Consider the following 22,901-nt stretch of genomic DNA (forward strand, 5'->3'; position numbering starts at 1 on the left):
GGAAAGTGCATTTTTGCCTCTACTGTTTTGGTTTATAATGCATGTTTATCAGTTACTTCTACTAATATTAGACATTGTTCAAATGTTGAGCAATTAGATATAACATATGAAGAACTTTAAGCTATAATATATTTACCGTTTAGGCCTAACTAGTTCCTATATTTAAAAATAAGACACTCAAAAGCCATCATTTCTCACTTCAGTTATTCAATGTTCTGGATTTTATCTCCATGTTCTATGACTATTCTTGGTTTTAGGGAATAGCTGTGGGGAGGGCATATAGGCACAAGTGTTTCAAACTCTGAAGGTTCACCCTGTTTTTAAAAATGCCCCCAAATATGGCTGATTTCAGGAGTGGAAACTCTTGATTTCTGAAATTAGATATGATAATGAAAAACTTAACATTTATTTTACCATAGATATTGGAAACAAATTGCTATTTGCATTTGCTATGACAATATAAAGTAACTAGGGTGTCTTTGGATTAAATGAAAAAAATGGTATTGTCACTTCATGTTAAAGATAAAATGGAAATTGAACAAATTGTCTTCTATAATTCAAGTGAAGCCCCAATGAAATTTAAGAAATAATTGTTAGTATTCTTTGAAATATTAGTCTCTTGACGTCTGTGCACACTCTAGATATAAATTCTATAAATCCTTAAAGAGCGCCATAGTCCTCCTTCCTTTGAACCTTTACCAGATGAAATCCTATCCATCCTTCAAATACCATCTCCTCCATAGTCTTTCTTGATCCCATGAGCTAGAAAGGATCCTTCACTCCCTGATCTCATGACATTTTGCATCTCTCTTATACTTTCACATGATACATACAATTAGTTTGCAAAAGAATTTTTCCTGTCTCCCCTTCAAGACTGTTTCCCTCCTTCTAGACTATAAGTAATGAGAGTCCTTATTTGACACTGTATACCACTCAGTACCTTGCTCAGAACTTTTCACATACTATGGACAGTAGGACTAGCTGTGATTTCATTGATACAATGAACTCTTGGGAGAAGAAACTTCCTGTACCAATTCAAGTCAGTACCTTCTTGGCACTTCACAGTATTAAAAAACTGCCTAGAGCATAAAGTAGAGTAGTTACGGGACTTGCTCAGAGTCTCCATAGCCAGCATATGTCACAGGCAGAACTTCACCCCGGCTCTCCGTGATTTCAAGGCTGGCTCTCTGTCCATGATACTTGGCATCATTCACTCACATGAAGCAAAGACAAACCCCAAGATTTCAGAAGTTACAATGATGAAATAAAGCCATGATTCTGAGTATTTCACAGATCCAGAGATCTGCCATCTGGCCCTTAAGTCTACTTTGTGGCAGTGAGGTAAGAGACATTTGAAAAAAAAAAAAAAGCTTAGGTGGTTCTCAAAGATGAGTATTTCTAATTTCTTATGTGAAAATGGGCTTGGAAGCAGCAAGTGATGGTATTCTGACTTTTGTGAAGACTCCCATTAGTTTTACCAAGAATTTTCCAAGTTCTTCCATAAATAGAATTTCTCTCCTTCAATGACTGCAATCAGGAATGTTCCCTGTCAAAAGGGTAAACAGGCAAAATATACCCTGGTGCTGCTGAAAAGGCTTGCCTGTTCTGCTTACCTTCAGTGATTCTGTCTGTGAGCCTAGGCCCTTGGTGCAAAGTTCCATGACTGAGTAGGAACAGAAAGTGTCTCGGACTTTGTACTGACTCACAGCAAGAAGCCATAGGGCAGGATTGGTCTCCAGCTCTGAGGGAGGGATCAGAATAGACTGGTGTCCTGAATAAACACTGTAAAAACAGAAGACTACTGGTCAGGAGAGGGTCAGCTCTCTATAGACAGTTTTCTTTTAATTTTTTAAAAAATTATTTTTAAACGTTCATTTTTAAATTTTGAATTCCAAATTCTCTCTCTCCGTCCCTCCCTCCAGTGCATCCCCCACCCATTGAGAAGGCAAGCAATATGATAACCCATTTATACATATGAAGTCGTGCAAACATATTTTCATGTTAGCTAGGTTACAAAAAGAGCAAGAAAAATAAAGTGAAAATCTGTAGACAATTCAAAGGCAAACTGAAAGGAGTGTCATCATTTGATACCCAGAGTCCAGTCCCAGACCTATGACTAACTCTATGTAATCCTGAACAAATTATTCAACCTATATGCTTTGATTTCCTCATCTGTAAAATGGGAAGAAAAGCATCTTCCCTGCACACCCCACAGACAATTGCATATGATGATGTTTCTGAAACCCCTTTGAAGGTGTACAGGTCAGGTATTGTCATGATGTACCTTTATTTAAAACCAGTATGCTATTTGGCTTCTCATCTTCTGAACCTGCTTTATTATCTCTGTAAACCAGAGTCTTACTGGAGCAGGAAGGATGTCATTTTGGTGGAACTCTCACATTTGGTGGTGTCTATAGTATTAGCAAAAAATGCTAAAAATATTGGGGAGATGGAAAATTGCCAATTATTTTTAAGTCTACTCCTGAAGGGTTGATTTTTCCTCTCTTCCCAAACTACAGCAAACAAACTAGCTAAAAAGGATCAAGGAACGAGACCCAGACTTTCACTGCAAAAAACAAGTTTTGAGAAATGAAAGAAAACATACAGGCACTGGTTATGTTTAAGAAGTCTGGACTATCTACTGCACCCCCAGCACAAAGAAATAGGCATTAGTTGTCACAAATGAGGGCTCCACGTTTGCCCAAACTCTACTTTTTACAAGGTTTCTGGGATGTCATGTCCTAATATCAACAGTTCTTTTCATTATGACAAAATCATCCCAAGTCAACCACCTTCTTCCAATTGCCCCAGGAAGGCAGATACATTTTTTTTTCCTTTGCTAAGCATTACATAAGAGGTAGTTTCCTGTTGTAAAGAGTTCAGGGGTTAAGGTGGTAACAGTATATGGCATTATTAAATGTCAGTGTGCAAAACCCAATTTTATCACAGTATGGTCAATATAGACTTTCTAGCTTTTAGAATCTCATCCAAGAGAAAAAAACAAAACAAAACAACCGATTATAAAGTGTTTGGTGAACGCATCTGGCTGACAAAAATTCATTCATTCATTCATTCATTCATTCATTCATTTTAAAGGTAAATGTCATGTGTTGTAGGATTCAAACTGAGATCTAGATCCCAATCCATTGGTCTTTCAAAACTACCTTTGGCCCACAGAAATGAAGCGATCCAGCCAAGATGCCACATAGGTGAGAAGTGGCAGAGGGTGGAATTCAAGGCTGTCATTTGAGCCAAATCTAATGCTCTTTCCACTACAGCTTGCTTTATTGATTATACCATAATCTAAAAATTGGTTAATCATACACACATACATCCTTATTTGTCCTTGTATCACACTCAGCACCTTGCTCAGTACTTTTAACCTATTAGAGATGGAGGGACTAGAGCTGTGATTTCATTGATTAAATTGCCCTCCCTTCATTTACTATTAAGATGAGGAAAAAAATTCAAATATTGCTCTGGTGTATTTCAAGACCTCTGAAGTAGTCACTACTTGCAGAGGCTATGTTAAAGCAACCAAAGACAAATTTTAGGTGTCTTTTATTTTAATAGTAGAATATATATTTTGTTCAAACCAAGTCTTCCCTTGAAAAGGCTATTCAAGGTATAAAGGAGAAATAATTGAGAAGACCATAAATCAGAAATTATAGTTTTTGGACAAATCCTGAAATCTAAGAAATTAGGAAAAGAAAAAATTAAAAGCAACTCTCCTCCCTTTCTAACTCTCTGGCATCCAATTGAATAAGGTGATTTGTATCTTTGATGAACGTGTGCCACAAATACATACATAGTCAAAGCCCAGCCTATAAGCAATAATTGACTATATCCTTAACTTCCTTTTAGATATATTAAGGTGAATGAAATGTTTGTCATTTAAAGAAGTAATTTCTGTCTGAAGAGAACAGAAATAAACATTGCAAAACTAATCGTTATTACATATAAACAAGTTCTTTATAATAAAAGCATATCCTGTTTTCCCACATGGGGTTTGTGAAGCAGTTGTATTCTGTTTGCCTTCATGGTTACATGACAGTTGCTGTTAACTGAGCTCTCCTGTGGGTCCCGCTTTAATCCCTACAAAAGCCTGTTCTCAGTGGACTTGTTTTAAAATTCTACTTCTTTAAAACAACACTTACAAGAAACCTTTTTCCAAATGGAAAATAATATACTGAATTAGAAACCTGTTGATAATTCGGGGAAAGTGAAAGGGAGAAACTGAGAAGGACAGAGGAGGATCCTAAGATGAATGCTTCAGGTAACATATATGAAAGTAAGAGATCTTTTGCATTTCCTAGGTCAGCAAAGGGCTTTTGGTGACTTACTCTTTTAAAGAAAATTTAGAATATCTACACATTAAATGTCTTTCAAATCTTTTCTTCTATCATAAATTTATTTCTCCCTACCTCCAAATAGCTGGTTCTGCTGAAGGAGGATGTCTTGTGGTTTGTACAGATAGTTTGCAGGCAATACATGGCACTTTGGACTCTCAGCCTAAACTGGATTAGGAATTAGAAAGCCTTTCCCATAAATCAAGCATTAAAATGGATTACCTCTGTGAAAAGGGGGTGATCTGAGTGAAGAATAGGGATATTTAGGGTCTTAAACTCAACTCTAATGATGACTTTCTCCCTGGACCCAACTAAACTTACCTAGCCACAGAGGGTGCTCAGAGGATTAGTCGTGGTTTCTAAAGTACTTGGAAGATGAAAAGTGCTAAATACTATTAATTGCATTTTAGTTGAGTATGTACCCATCATTAAACTTGCACTTGCTTTTGTGAAATACCCCTTCTTGTCACACTTGCTTAGCTGGCAAGGACACTTGTTTGGAAATAAACAGCTTATTTTTTCCTCCCACTTGAATCTGTGGTGAAATGACAGTGCATAATTTGTTGCATCATGGTTTCTCAGTAGGCAAACAGGTGATGATGTCAAAAACAAAACTGAGACTTCACAATGGGATCAGAAGCACACCATTCCCTCCTTCCTCCTGGCCACTGTTGTCTTCTCTCTCAACTGGAGAACATGGCTTAATACTGGTCGCATGGAATAGTAAAAGCACCAGACTAAGAATCAGGAGCATTGGTTATATGCGTGATTCTGAGCAAGTCACAATCATCTTTTTCTTCTCAGTTTCCTATCTGGTCTACTGCACAGGACTGTTGTTAGTCAAAAAGCATTTATTCAGAGCTCACTGTGTCAAGCACTTGTTAGGACACTCATATAAGATAATGGATGTGAAAATACTTTCAGAACTACAATATGCCCAACAAATATGAGTTTGCATTAAAATCAAAAGGACTTAGATGAAATTGAGTTAAATTCTAACATATACCAGTTTAGAGAAAGTGGTTATCTAGCTTTCACTGAAAATAAACTCTGAAGATGAGCGCTGCACTTGAAGTGTGCTATCAACAGTAACCAGGTTAATGGAACTATTAAGCCTTAAATCTCCACTGAGCTTTTGCTGTTACTAACACTTCTGAAAATTTCAAAGGAAGGGTAGTTAGGGACCCCTGGCATAAAATTCTATGGGGAAAATTGGCTCAGGAGGGATGAGGGAAGATCAAGAATGAAATTCTGATTAAACAAACACAAATGATTATAATAAGGGAGAAGAGAAGAAGACAGATACGGATGCTCAGTAAATTCACTAACAAAGACATGGAGATTAGAGAATCAAGAGTAGGCAACTGAGGGGGGATAGAAGAGTATCATGGTCCTGGAAGAATAGTAAGAAATAGAATTCTAAAGCTCAGAATGAGCCGGAACTAATGATGAATGACAAGAACAATAAGGGCTATTTTAGTTATTCTGCTGGGGCAAGAGGAAGACTGAACAAAGCACAGGACCACGACTGAGAATGGATAGGATAATTGCAAAAAAAAAGAACTACTCAAGTCTTTATTTTGCGTTCTGTACAGAATGCTCTTCAGATTGGGAAGGATAGAATAATAATGGTGGACAGGAAATTGAAATCCAAGATAAGTGATTGTTTAACTGCTAAATTTGATGGTCTTTTCCTTAGTCTTTATTTTTTGACCTGTGCAGCTTTTGATACTGCTAACCTCTTCAACTGAGATACTTTTTTTCTCCATTGGCTGCCATGACACTGCTTTCTCCTGGTTCACCACTTGGCTGACTGATATTTTTTGTCTCATTTATTGGATCTCTTGTCCCTTGACACGAGTGTTTCCCCAGTGCTCTGTCCTGAACCTTCTCTTCTCTTCTGTCTCTAGAAACTCTCCCTTGGAGATCATCCATTCTCATGGGTTCAAGTGTTCTCTCTCCATCACTGATTCCCAAACCTAGACAGCCATCCATAATCTGTCATAATATTTTCTAGTTACCCATTGATAACTGCCTGGCAGATATTTCTTCCCTGGGGGCGTGTTCCTTGGCATCTCAAATTGAATGACCAAAATGGACCCGTTATTTCCCTTTTCACAACCTACTCTTTTCCTCTAAATGTCTGCATTTGTGGACTTGACTTCTCTCCTAGCACCCAGGTAACCTTGGAGTCTTCCCTGACTCTTTATTTTTTCCTTAACCCCATATACATAATCAATTGTCATGCCTCATAGCATAGCATCTGTCCCTTTCTCTTCACTCACACATTAACAACCTGGCTGAGGCACTAATCACCTGTAGCTTGCATCTCTCTAACAGTCTGCAAATTGGCCTTATTGCTTCCAATCTTTCCCCTCTCCAATTCAGTTGCCAAAATACTCTTCCAAAGGCACAGAACTGACCATGTCATTTCCTAGATTTCCATTGGCTTCCCATTGCCTATAGAATAAAACATAAACTCCTTAGCTTTGGATTGAAAACCTTCTACAATCTAGCTTTCATCTCCCTTCCTATCTTTATTTTCTACTACTTCTCTTCAAAAACTACACTCTAACCAGATGCTGGAGTCTACTAGTTGCTATGTGAATTTGATACCTCATGCCTCTTATATACTCAGTTCCTATCCTGGAATATCACAGTCTCCTCAAGCTGTACCTCTCACAATGCCTATCTTCTTTTAAGACCCAGCTCAGGTGCCATTTTCTCTGTGAAACCTTCTTTCATCCCACCCCATGTTAGTACTGTCTCCCTGCTTGATTTTTCACATGCTAGAGGCAGCAGCTAGGTGGCATAGTGGACCTGAGGTCAGAAAGACCTGAGTTCAAATACGGCCTCAAGACAGTTACTAGTTGTGTGACCCTAAAGAAATCATTTAACTTGTCTGCCTCAGGATCCTCAACTGTAAAATGGGGATAATAATAGCATCTACCTCCCAGGATTGTTCTGAGTATCAAATGAGATGATATTTGTAAAACACTTAGCATGGTGTCTGGCACTAATAGATACTTGATAAATGGATGTTTGTTTCTTTACTTCTTCCCTTCAACATTTATTAGTGTATATATTACATTCCTTCTCTCTCATTCCCTGCTCCCAATAGCATGTAAGCTCTTAAAGGACAGTGATTTTTTCTATTTTATCTTTGAATCACCTACCCAGTGGTTCACACACTGTGGGGGCGAGGGGAGAATAAGCACTAATATAGCCAGCCCAACCATATGCCAGGCATTGTGCTAAGCACTTTACATATGTTATTATTACATGTATCACTTGATCCTCACAACAACCATATGAGGTAGATGCTATTATTATCACCATTTTACAGTTGAGGAAACTGAGGCAGACAGGCTAAGTTACTTGCCCAAGATCACACAACTAATTAGTATATGAAACCGGATTTGGATTCAGGTCTTCCTGACTCCAAGTCTGATGCTCTGTTTCCTGCACCACTTAATGTGTTTAGTAGTGTGACTTAGGGATCTGTCCTTCCTAACTTTGTTTCATTTTAAAATAATTTTTCACAATGACCTGGATAAAAGAATAGATGACAGGTTATCAAATACGGCAATGACTCAAAGCAGTGATGGATAGCTAATTAATATACTGTATAAAAGAATCAGGTTCCAAAAAAAAGGATCTCATCAGGCTATGACAGAAGACCCAATTTAATAAGACGAAATTAAATAGGAATAAATGTGAAGCACTGTACTTAGGTGCAAAACATTAATTGCATAAGTATAGAACAGGCAAGCCATGACTAGGAAGCTGTTTGTGTTTGAAAAGACCTTGGAGACTTAATGGACTAGAAGTACAGTAAGAGTTGAAAATGTAACCCAACAGCCCCCAAAACTAAGGTGAACAGGCCACATTAAGAGACGTATGATGTTGGGGCAGCTAGGTGGTGCAGTGGATGGAGCTCTGGCCTTGGAGTCAGGAGGAAGTGAGTTCAAATCCGGTCTCAGACACATAGCTCTTACTAGCTGTGTGACCCTGGGCAAGTCACTTAACCCCATCGCCTAACCAAAAAAAAAAGGGAGAGAGAGAGAAGTATGATGTTCAGAAAGAGCGAGGTGACAATCCTGCTGCCATCTAGCCTAAGTCATATCACATGGAGAGTTCTGAGAGCTCGGCTTTTTAAGGTTGCTGTTCTGAGGATCAAGGGCAAGAAATGGGGGAAGGGTAGCCTGGAGAGGAAATGATTTGTTGGAGTTGTTTCTGTGTGTAGAACAATGGAGACTATTAGCAGTTTTAAAGCTTTTAAGTTTGTAAAAACTTAAGTTTTTAAGTTGAAGGACCATTTGTAAAAAAGGAATGAGAGTTGTTTTGCTTGGACTCAGGGGGCAGAACTTGAAAAACTGAGAGATGTTACAGACAGATTTGTGATCCTTATAAGGACAATCTTTCTAAGAGAGTTATATCAAAGAGAATAGGCTGAAGTGAGAGGTAGTGAGTTGCCCATCATCTGAGACCTTCCAGTAGAGGCTGGGACTGTTGTACAGTAAGGCTTTCTGTTCAGATCCTGTTTAGAACAGGTATCCTCTGATATTTCTTTGAATTCTGAGATTTCTGGACTCTGAGTTTTTCAGTAATAAACTCTGCTATACAGAGTACTCAAAGGAAGGCTGGGACAGGCTTTATAATCAGTCCTTCTCTTAATTTGGGGAACTAACACATTCACCAACTTGCCTATGACCCTGGCTTTGTAAAGATAATTTTTTTAAACTTCAGAAGTAACCATCTTTTCACAGGTGGTAGAATTCCCAGTGATGTTTAGAGTCTGAATCACTTATAGCCTTAGAAAGAAAATATCCTCCTTAGCATGCATCATATCATACACAGGAGGCTTAATGCCACCATGGTGCTACCTCTGCTCTTGGGGTCATGCACACTATACCAGGTCTTTTCTACTTCCAATCTTTCCCTTGTCTCCCCCTTCCCCCATTCCTGTCCTAAATGTACACACACTAATGGTACTGACAGTGATCGCCACACCCATTTATTGTTCCCCTTTGTGAAAGCTGTTGTTGGCCTTTAGTGGATGCCTGCCAGTTCCTATACCTGACTCACATTCCAACATGGTCACTACCTTTCTCACAGAAGGGAGATACAGAAGCATAATAAACTGCATTCTACCAGGATCACATCTAGAGTGCTAATTACTGAATTCAGACCCTTGTCCTGGTTTTGGGCAAGGATCTTTAATAATGCTGTTAGAAGGCAAATACATAATGAATCTTCATGAAGCTGGACACAGACAAATGCATATCTCCTTTCTACAATGTTAGGAATCTGACATTCTGCAAAATTACAAAGACCAACAAGGGGTGACTTCAGATTTCAGTAAGTTGCGTGTAAGCTGCTATGGAGTTTCTCTGAAGGAGGCCACAAATTTTCTGAATCTTACTTTGTATACCATGTATAGAACTCAAGTAAAGTGCTAGAATTGCTCCAGGACTGGCCTAGAAACCTATATCTCATTGTGACTTTGAATGAGACCCTTTTAGAGGACTGTAAGCTGGTGTGTTAACTCAGACTCAAGCCCCAAGGCAGCATTATTAAGCAGCAACAAATTGGAATAATAGAAAATTTACTTCTGTTGAAAGGATAATAAGAGAACAATTTCTGGGCTGAAAATGGGATCATATACCAAGGTAATAGGGACAAAGCCTAACAAGCATATACTTTATGTATCTCATAAATCATAATTATGCACCGGGAGACATTATACCTCTTATCATTTCTGAGCTACTTATAAGAATTGGAACATAATATTTTTACTAATACAAAATTTTATTCCGTATCCATTTGTGAAAAAGGCTTAACTATGGACTTAATTGGATTGCCTTGCATGATCTTTGGAGCAGTTCTATTTTAAATAGTCACCCTCTCACATCAAAGACTGTTATGTTTTCAGGGCTAGGTATCAAAAATGCTTTATTACTCCTCAGTTGAATTTCTTAGCTGAAAGCTAAAGCTGATCATATTTCTCTATTTTGCCTTCTCCCCAATATTTTTACACAGGACTCCTAGAATTTTCTCTTTTAGCTCCATTTCCTTGGTTCTTTTTCAGTGCTATTAGATTCAGTTCAATTCCACAAACATTTACTAAGTGACTGCTTTCAGACAAGGCACGATGGTTCAAGGTGAGCAACTAACATTAGGAAAAACTGAATGAAGTTGATAGGGCCCAAGATGTTCCACCAGCACCTTTGAGAATGACCTCAGCTATGAGATGGCTGATTCACTCTTTAAATAAGAGCTCTTGTCTATTTGCCTCCTAGGAAAAGCAAAACCTAAGACATTTGCAGAATGATAGGGAGAAGTTGGAGATTGACTCTCTAAAGTCTAGTTTTCTAGAGCCAGGACTATCTCTTATCTCTTCTGATACAGCGCTCTGCATACAACAGGTGCTTAATAAATGTTCATTGAATGAATTAATGAATGATATTCAAGAACACTTAAGAAATCTATCTTTCTATATAGATATACATACATACAGATATGTAAATATGTGACTAGTGATCAAGGTAGAAATGTTTATTTTAGGAAACTAAAAATCAATCCTTGTAACAGAGTATAAACAGAAAGTGTATCATAAATTTGCTAATTCTTCTTCCCTTGCTGTGTATATTAGTCACTGTTGGGTCTTTGGCATAATACATAACTTGCCTAAGCACAGTGAGATAACACTGACGAAAAATCCTTGTATGCTCCTGAATAATCTATTGTTTTAGAAATTTCAAGGCTAGATGTTCCAGGGCCTATGCACTGAAAAGCGGGGTTGCTAAAGTCCCAATCTCCACTCTTTTGTAACTTCATTGAAGTTCCATTTCTACAGAGAGTTTTAGAGAACAAAGGGACCTATAATTATTGTACTTTTCTGCTGGCTCCAGGGTCACAGTTTTTGAGCAAAATATGTTGCTGTGTTCTAGGAGACACCATAATATAGTCACAAAAGCATGAGCTTTAGAACCAAAAGCACTCAGTTTGAATCTTGGTTCTGCTATTTACTACTACTTATCTGAGTTTATGGACAAATCACTTAATCTCTCCCTCCAAGGCTTAGTTCCACCATCTGTAAAATAAAAGAGTGGGACTCCAAAAAAAAAAAAGAAGGGGGTGGGCAAAATTAAAAGCTACCCTATACCTCCAATATAAAATCCATTTTAGGGGTATTTGTTTTCCATAGTGACTAAAACCAAGAAATATACAAAATTCGTCCTGGCAGTTTGGCATTGCCTCATCTGCTGATTTCGCAAAACATCAGACTTATAAGTTTGCTGGGGACAGAAGCTGTTCCACATCTGTTCTGTGGGTTTGAGATTTGTTGGTGCTTAGTCCAATGAAGACAGCAAAGCCCTATAAAATCAGAACTGCTGTTCCAATTTTCTCATCAAGAAGGCCTACATGCAGCTTTGAGTACTTTAGCTACTCTCTAAAAACCTGTATGTTTTAAGCTACTTCCCATGAAATCATGTATTATTCACAGCACTAATACTCCCTGGACTACAGCAAAATCTCTAAAATATTCTAATTACTCTAGGCTGCTTGCTCTTTCAAATTGCATAATTGTTCTAACTGGAATTTCTGTGGTGGGTGCCAGAGGAGAAGTGGTACTTGTGTTTTTCCTTAGAAATTAGAGGAGTCTTACCTGCAGAGGCACCAGAGGACAAACCCAAGCCCACAGTAGGGGTCCAGACAGATAGCCACTTCTCTAGAGGGGTAAAGTTCACACTGCAGCTTAATAGAACGGCAAAAGGCACTAGTGGCCGCATGGGACATCTGTAAGACAAAAGAGCAGTCAACTAAAATCATTGCCTAGTAATAGGAGGCCTTTCAGCACCTGGGACAGTGACACCAAGGGCCAGTGTGGGACTGTGCTGGAGTAGTGGGGGTGAGCTATTATTAGATCAGATGAAAACATCTGGAAATACATCCCTGGTTGATGGGTTAGTGAATCAGTACTTTGCCATCAGCATCGTGTAACTAGCATCCACACACAGATATGTCCTGGTACTCAAGGGAGTTATCAGTTGGGCATAAGAGAGGAAGCCTTCACTATAACTTTATTCTCCCATAGGGGACAGTGTGACAAAGTGGAAAGACCCCTAGATTTGGGGTTTTCCCCCATTATTTGTTTTTTCTTTTAAATATGTACCAGATTGAAAGGGGGTAGAACAGTGATTGTTTCTTTTCACCCCTCAAAACTTCTGTTTATCAAGGTGGAATGGGAGAGAAATGTACAGAAATGTGTTTTGCTACCACTTGACCCCTTTAGCAAATCAATTCACCCCTCTCAGCCTCCGTTTCTTCTTCTGTAAGAAGGCTATTTTATAACGTTGTTGTGAGATAATGGGATTGAAAGCACATAGTCAATTGTTTTAAGTCCTATGTATTTAGTATTGGTATAACCTACAAAAACCAAAGATCTGAACAAAGTTTTGACAAACTTCATACAGCAAGAATTAGAGTAAAGATAACAATCTAGTCTTATTTAAAAAAAAACAACACAATTTCTTGGGAATTATAGATCTATTTTTTGATAAGCAATCAACTAATTTCCTTTTCATCTATGACCTGTCCACCCTTCCAGAACAATGGAACCGTGCTGATGGTGGTATTTTTCTGAAGCTTATTAAAGTTTTTAGTGGTACAACGTAGAAAGAGCAACCATAAACCTGATTTTTAAAAATCTCTAAATGTGAATAATCTACAAAGTCATATCAAATGTGATGTTTTTCTTTACTCCTCTCAAGAAAAAAAAAATGAAAATGAAATGGAAGTTTAAAAAGGGGATTAGACTAGATGGCCTTTGATATCCCCTTCTAAGCACTGGATCAAGCATCTTATGATCCCTGCTTCCAACATCACCATTAATGTTGCACCTGGGCACCCATCCTCAGCCAAATCCATAATTACATTCTTGCCACCAGAGCCTCAATCAGTATATGATACGCTCTATGCATAGCAGACAAACACTGTAATTTACACTCAAAACAATTAATTTTCTTGGAAGAGGCCATCTACCCAGCCAAGCCAGATGGAAGCAAAAATAAAAGACAGAGGGGCAATATTAGGACTGAAATTGTTTACTGAATTTCAAGCAGGTGCCTGGTGTTAAATGGAAAGCAGAATTTTATTCAACTCATTAAGCATTTTTAAATGTCTACCTTGTTGAAGGCACTATGGGAGGTGCTGGGAATGTAAAGTTAAAAAATGTCACAACCTCTGTCCTCAAGGAGCTTGTCATCTAATAAAATAAGACATTCACATAAATAGTCCATAATACAGGGTGTCCCAAAAGTCCTAGTGTACTTTTAAACTATTAAAGCTTAAATAATAGAATGTATAGCATGTGATAAGCACATAGGAAAGGTCAAATGTAGAGATATGAAAGATTTGGAAAGGGAGGGATCACTTTAATTTGAGGAAGAAGCAAAAGATTTGAACAGGCAAACATGTAAAGTAAGTCTGTTCCAAACATGGAAGACTGCAAGTAAAAATGTTCTATGATAGAAATGGGAAAGATGTGACAGGATCGGAGAATAGATCATAGCCCAATTTGGCTATTACTTAGTGTACTCTGTGAAAGTATTGTGAAATAAAGTTGGACACGTAGGTGGAAACCAAGTTGTGGCAGTCCTTGAATGCCAAGCTAACAATAGTGTGAATGATAGAATGCCATGAGAAGAGCCTAGAGAAAGGGAAACCAATTATGAGACACTTATGATAGTCCTACTAGGAGGTGATCAGGGACTGAATTAGTGTGAAGGTAGTAGGAACAGAAAGGAAAGGAAGGGTGAAAGGACTATTTCAGAAATAAAACCAGTAATATATGTCACCCTGGTGATGGAGAAGAAAGAATCAATGAGGATTCCAGAGTTGTGAGCCTTAGGAACTAGTAAAATAGTGGTACCACTAAGAGAGGGGCAGCTAGGGGGCAGAGTAGATAAAGTGCTGGGCCTGGAGTCAGGAAGATCTGAGTTCAAGTACAGTCTCAGACCCTTACTAGCTGTGTGACTCTGGGCAAGTCACTTAACCTTGTTTGCCTCAGTTTTTTCATCTGTAAAATGAACTGGAGAAGAAAATGGCAAACCAGTCCAGTATCTTTGCCAAGAAAACCTCAGATGGGGTCACAAAGAGTTGAACATGACTGAAATGAATGAATAACAGCAACTATCAAGAGAAACAGGAAAGAGGAGACAAGTGTTTTGGGGAAAATAAATTCTGATTCCCAGGCCAGTCCTTTCTCAGATGAACTGCTCATTAACCAAGCTTAATCTATCTTAATCCATTCTTACTGAAGTTGATTTTTGTTTTTTGGTTTTTCCCTTATGTTCTCTCACGTTGAGATAATTTTGAGGTTTTCTGCCAGTCAAGTTAGTTATCATATGTTAGTTCCACTGGGCACATCTCGAGTTCAAAGTTTTTTCATATATTATAGCAGATAATACATCAAACTAACAGTTGGAAATGTGAGCCTGGAACGTAGGAGAGAAATAAGGGTTGGAAAAGGTCTCTTTATTGCATCATAGTGCTTTCTAATGTAGCACTTACTATACGTGGCTGGATGCTAGGGGAGATATGAACACAATTCACCGAATTACCACTGATGACAGTCAGGATTTATATAGCAATTGAAGGTTTGCGAAGTGCTTTGGAAGTAATACTCATTTGATCCTCACAACAATGTTGGGTAACATTATTATCCTGATAACTGCAATTAAGAAAACTGAGGTAGAGAGAGGTCGTGACTTATTTAGAGTCCCACAGCTAATAAGTATACGAAGCTGAATTCGAACTGAGGTCTTCCTAATTTCAGGCCCAGTGCTCTATCTGCCTGCACCATAGATTTGTCCTCTCTTTTACTTACTACCCTTTGTAAGCTCTCAACAGACCCTCAGTAATATATGATCCTATGTGAAACATTATGCCCCCAAACAAACACAGAAGCTTCATGAGCCTTAAGAGGCATGCAGGTTGCACTGAACGTAAAACTCTCACCTTTACTCCAGCTAGCATTCCAGTTGTGGATACACTGAAGTCAAGGTAAGCCAGTGTATCTGGGTTAGAAGGTTTGTAGATTTGGGCAGGCCGCTTCTTTGGCAAATCATCTGGAGACCAAAACAGAACCTTTAGCATGTCTTGCCTTAATTTTGAAACATTCAAAGAAAAGAGGTTCAGAGATAGAGTATTTTGGCTTCAACAGTGATCTAAGCAGTCCACTGGAAATGAGGATTGATGGATTTGACCAGTTTGAATCCTTACCTGTATCCAGTATGGGGGGCCACGTTCTGACATCTACTGCTGCTGCTGCCTCTCTGGATCTTAACAATTTGCATATTAATTGCGTTGTCATTAAACAGGCAGAGCGACTCACCTAAGAAGCAGGAAAATGACAAGGCAATTAGTACCATGCATATCAAAGGAGATAAAGTCAAATCTGAGTAAAAATCCAATTAACAGGAATAATTAATAACAGCTAGCATTTATACAGTGCTTTAGGGTCAGCTAAGTGCTTTGCATCTGTTAATGCGTAATCCTAACAGTAACCCTGTGAAATAGATGCTATTATTATCATCCCCATTTTACAGATGAGGAAACTGAGATAGAAGTTAAGTGACTTGCCTGTGGTCACACAGCTAGTAGTGACTGATAATGGATTTGAACTTAGGTCTTCCTAAATCTAGGCCTAGTGCTCTAATCACTATATTACCTAGCTGCCTCTAATAACAAATATTTAATGAATACTTCTTATGTATAAGGCACTGCATTACCTAAATATTAGAATTGTTGCGGTGGAAAGGTCACACGTCTTTATATTTATCAACCAACCAACCAGCATTTATCAAGTGTTTACTATATGTACCAAAATAGAAAGACAAAACCAATATCTCACCTCCTAATGGAAAACACTTGTATAATATAAGTATGTGGAAGATATAGAGAATGGTGAATATTATTGGAATAACATATAGCAATGGAGTGTGTGTTTTTACATATGTGTGTGCACTCCATGTAATGATGGGTTTTACAGATAAGAGGCACTTTTGAAATAACCTAGTCTGACCCTTTCCATTTAGAGATGAAGAAACAGAGATAAGTAACTTGTGTAAGGCCACACAAAGGGCAGGTAACAGACCTGGGATTTGAAACCAGGCTCTTTGTCCTCCAATGCAATGCTTTTTCCATTCTCAGTGATAGGTCTTATTTTTAATATGAACAAACCAGAGCTCTTATTAATGGATATAGGTTAATGGGAGCAATTTCTTCCCAGTAGAGACCCAATGTAAACATGTTAGGGCACAGCATGGATGGGAAACTCATCATGGGAACTGCTCACTCTATCAAGATCAGAGTTAATGTAGAATATGGGACCTTCTTTCTCCTTGGGATATCATGGTGTTGTTTAGTCGTCTTTCAGTCATGTCTAACTCTCCTTGACCCCATTTGGGGTTTTCTTGGTAAAGATACTGGAGTGGTTTGCCATTTCTTTCTCCAGCTCATTTTCCAGATGAGGAAACTGAGGCATACAAGGTTAAGTGACTTGCCCAGGGTCACAGAGCTAGTAAGTATCTGAGGCTGGATTTGAACTCAGGAAGATGAGTCTTCCTGACTCCAGGCCTGGCACTCTATCTTAGCTGCCCTGGAACATCATCTCTACCTCTTATTTATAATCCATCATTTCCTTTAAAGCATAGCTTAGGAGCAGCTCCTCCAAGATGCCTTTCCTAATGGCCTCAGGGGTTAATGCCCTTTTTCACCCTTAAAATCATTTTGTATAACTTTGTATGTGTTTTTACATTATATCTTCTCAGTAACATATTTGAGGGCAGAGGCTGTTTCCATCTCATCTTAGCATACACAGGCCTGGCAAAATGCCTGATTTATAGTGGGGGCTTAATAACTGTTTGTTGAATTGAACATAATTCTACCTGACAACTCACACTCTAAAAAGGACATATGAATGAATTGCTCCCATAGGGAAGGAAGGGGCTATTTTTTTATTATCTCTATATTATTCTAAATGTCACCTCCACCTGTCAGGCAATAACTATTCTTTTGGTTATCCAAAAGCTGTTCAAATTTGAGATAGTTTTCCTTGCCCAAGAGATAAAGCTGCTTACCTACGTTTCCTTAAGAGCAGATCTGACCATGTGATTCCCCTACTAAACCAATTCTATTGTATTTTTATTGCCTCTCGGGTTGCCTCTTTTAAAACCCAACACAACCTGGCCCCAACCTATCTTTCCAACTTCACTGGGCGTTATTCTTCCTCCTGTACTCCGGGAGCCAGCTACATTGCTATTCTCTCCGGCCATCTCTCATATATTGAATGTACTGTGTCCTCACCATCACCTCACTGAGTCCCTCTCCTCTCTTTAGATATACCTCAGGTATCATCTTCTACATAAAATCTTTCCAATCCCGCCCCCATGCTTCCAACTAAACTTCCTTGTATTCAGTTATCTTGTATGCTATACTCTCTATATTTTCACATGTACTTGGTCTCTCTCCCCCACAAGAATTTAAGCTCTTTGACAGTGTTGTGATTGTTTCATTCTTTGTACTTGTATACCCAACACCTTGCACAGGGTCCCCATAGTAGGGGCTTTATAAGCATTTGCTGATTAAGCCCTGTTGGCTTCTCTTCCAGAAGACACCAAAAATACTCCCTTTCTTCAACTCTTACCTTGTATCTGGACAGAAATATTTATCCACAGCTGTCAAAGTGAACAAGATGCTCTTGAAGTCTCAGAGAAAACTTCTTTAAGAAGCGTTTCCTCATTTCATCATTTGAGCCCAGTGTGGCTCAAACACAGAGGGCCCAGCTGGGCCCTCAGTGCTGCTTGACCAGCCTTGTATTGTAACCAACTTATGATCTCATTTCCTAGAATGACTGACCACTCCAGAAGCATCTCCACTACATACTTTTATAAAAGATAACTTGGTTTCCTGTTTCACTGAAACATGAGCTCTGTCAAATCTATCCCTATAAACCTGGCATTATCACCCACAGTCTACTCCTTCCCTCTGGTCAAAGAAGTGGCTTAAGGTTAGCCTCTCTCCCTATGTCTGTTCTATAATGTCTCTTTCAGAATATTGGTTCCAGCAACCATATACTCCACTCTGACATGTACCTTAATCTCTCTTCTGACACATAGTTGGAAGGGATATCTAATACAGTGCATGCATGGCAAAATCAGAATTGAAAAGGCCCTTGACAGGCCAAAGCATTGAGCTGTGTCTAATAAGATGAAATTCAGTAAGGATAAATGTAAAGTCTCACCCTTGCCTACCAAAAATCAGCTTCACAAATAAAAGACGGGAGAGGCATGGGTAGACAGCAGCTGAACTGGAAAAGATCTGGAGGTTTTAGTAGACTGCAAGCTCCATGGCGACAGCAGTATGATATGGCAACCTAAAAAAGTTAATGAGATCTTGGGCTTCATTAGGAGGGGCATAGATTTCAGGAATAGAGAGGCAAAAGTTCCATTGTACTCTTTCCCTGTTAGACCTCACACAGAGTGTTGGATTGAGTGCTGGGTACCATTGTTAAAGAAGGATGTTGGTGAAGGGCTACTCTGTGGAGGAGGGATTGCTCTGGTTCCAGAAGGTACACCTAGGAGCCCAAACAGAAGTTGTAAAGAGAGAACTTTTGGTTCGATGCCAAGAAAAAGTTTCTAACAATTAGAGTGTGCCCAAAGTGGAATGGGCTGCTTAGAAAAATAACAGGTTCCCCCTCCTAAGACATCTTTGACCAATAAGGTGGATGACCACTTAGCAGGAATGAAACAGTTGAGAATCCTTTCATGAATGGTTTGGGCTAAGTAATCCTCAAGGTCCTTGTCCAATCTCAACTTCTGTGAATTCTGTGTCTCCTTTCTATCTGCCTGCAAACAATTCTCATTAATCTGAAAAGAAGCCTTTTCTGTATTCTTCTACCTCCATGTAGCCACCTTTTCCTTCAAACTTCTTGGCAAAAGTCCCTCACCCCTCTCTATTCTTTCCAAACCTTGCAACTTGTCTTCCACATCACCACTCTACTGAAACTGCTCAGATCACCAATGATCAGTAATTCCAATGGTCTTTTTCAATCATCATCATTCTAGTTTGGCATTTAAAGTCCCCCCAATCTGGCTCCAACCTGTCCCTTCGGATTTCCTTCACATTACTCTTCCTCACACATACTACATTCTAGCCAAACTGGCTTCTTGTATACGATATTCTGACTTCTATGCCCACAATATTCTCTCTTCTCATTCCCACCTCCTGGAATCACTAGTGTTCCCTTCATGGCTTAGCTCAGGTACAACTGCCTACACGAGGCCTTCTTTGATTCCTCCTACTTGTTAGTGCCCCCATAATTACTTTGTTTTTACTTATGTTTATACATCTATCCCCCTATCAGAATGTAAACTCAGACTCTGAAGGAGAAAAAGGAGACTGTATATTCCAGGTAAGTAAAACCATCACCATCTCCCAAGACCCTGAATTCAACAGCCTTGGATTCTCTCCAAGACCAGATCACCGGTCCTGCTTCTAAGACTGGACCAGACAGCCATCCTTGAGGGAAGATCATTGTATAAGGGGTCCACCTTCCTTACCACCACCACCAACTGCAACTGATAGCTAGGTAAACCCAAAAGGGGTACATCCAGCCCCTGGAACCACTGGTCCTGCTTCTATGGGAGCTGCAGGCACAGCTGCTGAAGACCCAAAAAAGTCAGTTCTTAGCCTCACAGTCCTTGGTATTGTCAAATGGTCTAGCATCAGATACTGATAAGATTTTATCAGTGGAAATGACATCAATAATGGCTTTGTCATTGAAGATGAAACCTTCATAATACACAGACTATATATACCTATACATATATAAATGTAAGATGTAAATATATATATAAAGGTTTATGTTATAATTTATATTAGTGTGTGAGCTCCGTAAAAGCAGAGATTGTCTTAATTTTTTCCTATGGGTTTCCCAGCATATAGTATACTTTGCACATAATAATTGCATAATAAGTACTTTTTGACTTATTCAAGATCCTAGAAGACTGGAACTGTTTATTTTTGTCTTTGTATTTCTATCTAGCACAGGCCTTTGTGTTAAAAAATACTTAATGATTTGAACTGACCTTTCTGCATCACTTGACAATATTGAGCCTCCCGTCTTCAGAGTTACTCCCCTCTGCTAATTCTCCTCCCACTTCTCCAAATGATAATTTTTTTGTCTCCTTTGTTGCCTGCACATTCTCTTCCTGATCTTCTGTTCCTGGCTCTTCCCTTTCATAGTCTGTCATACTCACTGCTTCAAATGGCACCCCAGCAAATGATTCCTGCATCTCTCTCTCTCTCTCTCTCTCTCTCTCTCTCTCTCTCTCTCTCTCTCTCTCTCTCTCTCTTTCTCTCACTCTCTCTCTCCAGCCCTGGTTTCTCACCTAAGCTTTAGACCCGTATCTCAAACAAGAACTCCCTTTTGTATGTTTCGCCTCATCCTCAACATGTTCATAGTGTCCTTATTACCTTTGCCCCTAAATGTGCTTCTCCTTCTGATTTTACTATTTGGCAGTGGCACCATTAACCCAATTTTGGAAACTACCTTTAGCAGCGTTCTTGGCACTTAATAAATACCCCTTGAATTGAATTTATACATGGTCTTGAAGTACACTAACTCTAGTAACTAATCTCCTTCTTATATGTGCCTCTGGACAAAAAGGAGATGAAGTGAGAGAATTGGCTTGTCTCAACCTAAACTTAAGTCTTATCATAGCACAGAAGTGATGCATGTTTCTCAATAGCTCTTCTAGGGAGAAGACCACTTCCTACCAAGCTAAAAAGGCTGTGAACATGGGGCTGGGGTGAGACTTTAGCCCCGCTAAACATGAAGTGGCTCATCACCAGAAAGTTGACCCTAAGCAATGAATTCTGGGGCTGTGATTACCATTTAACATTAAGGCATTAAAAAGAAAACACGCCTGCTACTTACTATCATGACACGGAAACCTTCAAATGCACGTAGACAGGAGTAGTCTTATGTTTAACTACAAAAGATAACATGCATTCCCTTGGTCTTCAGCTCACACACAGGCTCTGCCTTCCCAGATAGCCTTACCTCCACAATCATCTTGACAGTAGGTAATGTCGTGGCAATGTTCTGGGGATGGGGAGGTCGAACTGTTATTGGCACACAGCCTGCATATAGGCAGCCATAAAAGGCTGCAATTAGGTCTATTCCTGCATGAAGAAGAACACGGAAACTCTCAGCTGAAAATCAGATTGTTTAATCAGTCACCCCTGTCGGCATAAATACTATTCTGAAGTAACTTAGGAGAAGGTTAAATGAACAGCTAAGCTCTTTAACAGACTCCTTTCAAAGTCGCTTGTCAGTATCTGTTAAGCTTCACTGATCACATTCATTCATGCTATTCTTGTGGGCGTGTAATGCCCAAGGAACCCCCCAAACTTTAATCTTTCCATCATTTCTCAAAGGGATTTTTCAATTTTGTGATCACTAATTGGCAGTGAAAAGGTTTAATTACTATTGATTAAATAAGCAACAGCAGGCGCCTAATAAAATAAATTTAACCAAAAAGAAAATCTTTGCAAAGTGGTATTTTTTTTCAAACTTTGTAACTAGCCCATCATGGAATTGTGGTGCCTGGAAATGTAGTAACTAGACCCCTGCACAAACCCGAATAAACAAATTTTAGTTTCCAGAGTAGAAAATCAATGGGAGCTTCACCTAAGTATGGATTAGAATTGAACTCACTGTGAGAGGTTTTGCGATTACACAGGTGTGTTTGCTGATGAGCACCAGTGTACGTTATGACAGGTTTCTTGGCAGAGCAGTGCATGGCTCAGCCCTATATTCTGCCCGAGTCTCTCACCTGGGGGGTAAACCAAAAATATAGGGCTGGAGCCCTATATTCTGCCCAAGTCTCTCACCTGGGGGGTAAACCAAGGCCACGTGATCTCCATCTTGCAAGTGCCCTCTTTCCATTAACATAACAGCAATCTTCTCAGCTCGTTTATGCAGCTGGACACACGTCAAGGAGTTGGCTATCGTGCCCTGCATATTAAGAGAAAACCAGACCAAGGAAGGATTTATGGCTTTTTCAATCCATCAATTACTTCTTTGCTTCCTGACCAAGGGGGATGCTGTTTAGAAAGGCAATTTAATGACAATCTATTACAGATTAGCTATCTCATAAGGTATATAGTTCCCTCACAGGCTTGTTTTGAGAAAATCACTTAATAATTCTTAGAATACAATATAAATGTGAGTTATTATTATTACCATAATTACCCTTAGGATAGCATCGAGACACGGAACTGAAAACAGCATTAAGTTGTTTCACAGAATTTTAGAATTGGAAGGGACCTTTAATGGCCCTCTAGTCCAACCCACACCCAAAAGGAATTTGCACTATAACTTACTTGAGAAAGGTCATACAACTTCTCTTTGAAGCCTTCCAAGGAGAGGACCCCACCACACGTCCATCCCACTACTGGAAAGCTCAAATTGATAGA

General features: G+C 39.1%; 1 protein-coding gene across 4 annotated transcripts in view; it reads right to left on the reverse strand.

Moving 5' to 3' along the window:
• Positions 1 to 22,901, reverse strand: part of DIP2C (disco interacting protein 2 homolog C) — a 589,927-nt gene that overhangs the window by 65,742 nt on the left and 501,284 nt on the right. For all 4 annotated transcript variants that reach the window (XM_027841054.1, XM_027841052.1, XM_027841051.1 and 1 more), the window contains 6 exons: positions 22,317 to 22,440; positions 21,484 to 21,605; positions 15,639 to 15,750; positions 15,375 to 15,484; positions 12,022 to 12,152; positions 1,614 to 1,782 (listed from right to left, as the gene is read on the reverse strand). In XM_027841054.1, the coding sequence (XP_027696855.1) occupies positions 1,614 to 1,782; positions 12,022 to 12,152; positions 15,375 to 15,484; positions 15,639 to 15,750; positions 21,484 to 21,605; positions 22,317 to 22,440 (768 nt within the window). The remainder of the gene's footprint in view (positions 1 to 1,613; positions 1,783 to 12,021; positions 12,153 to 15,374; positions 15,485 to 15,638; positions 15,751 to 21,483; positions 21,606 to 22,316; positions 22,441 to 22,901) is intronic.

This window comes from Vombatus ursinus, unplaced genomic scaffold, assembly GCF_900497805.2.
Source record: "Vombatus ursinus unplaced genomic scaffold, bare-nosed wombat genome assembly UNPS02014852.1, whole genome shotgun sequence".
In the NCBI taxonomy this organism is placed as follows: Eukaryota; Metazoa; Chordata; class Mammalia; order Diprotodontia; family Vombatidae; genus Vombatus; species Vombatus ursinus.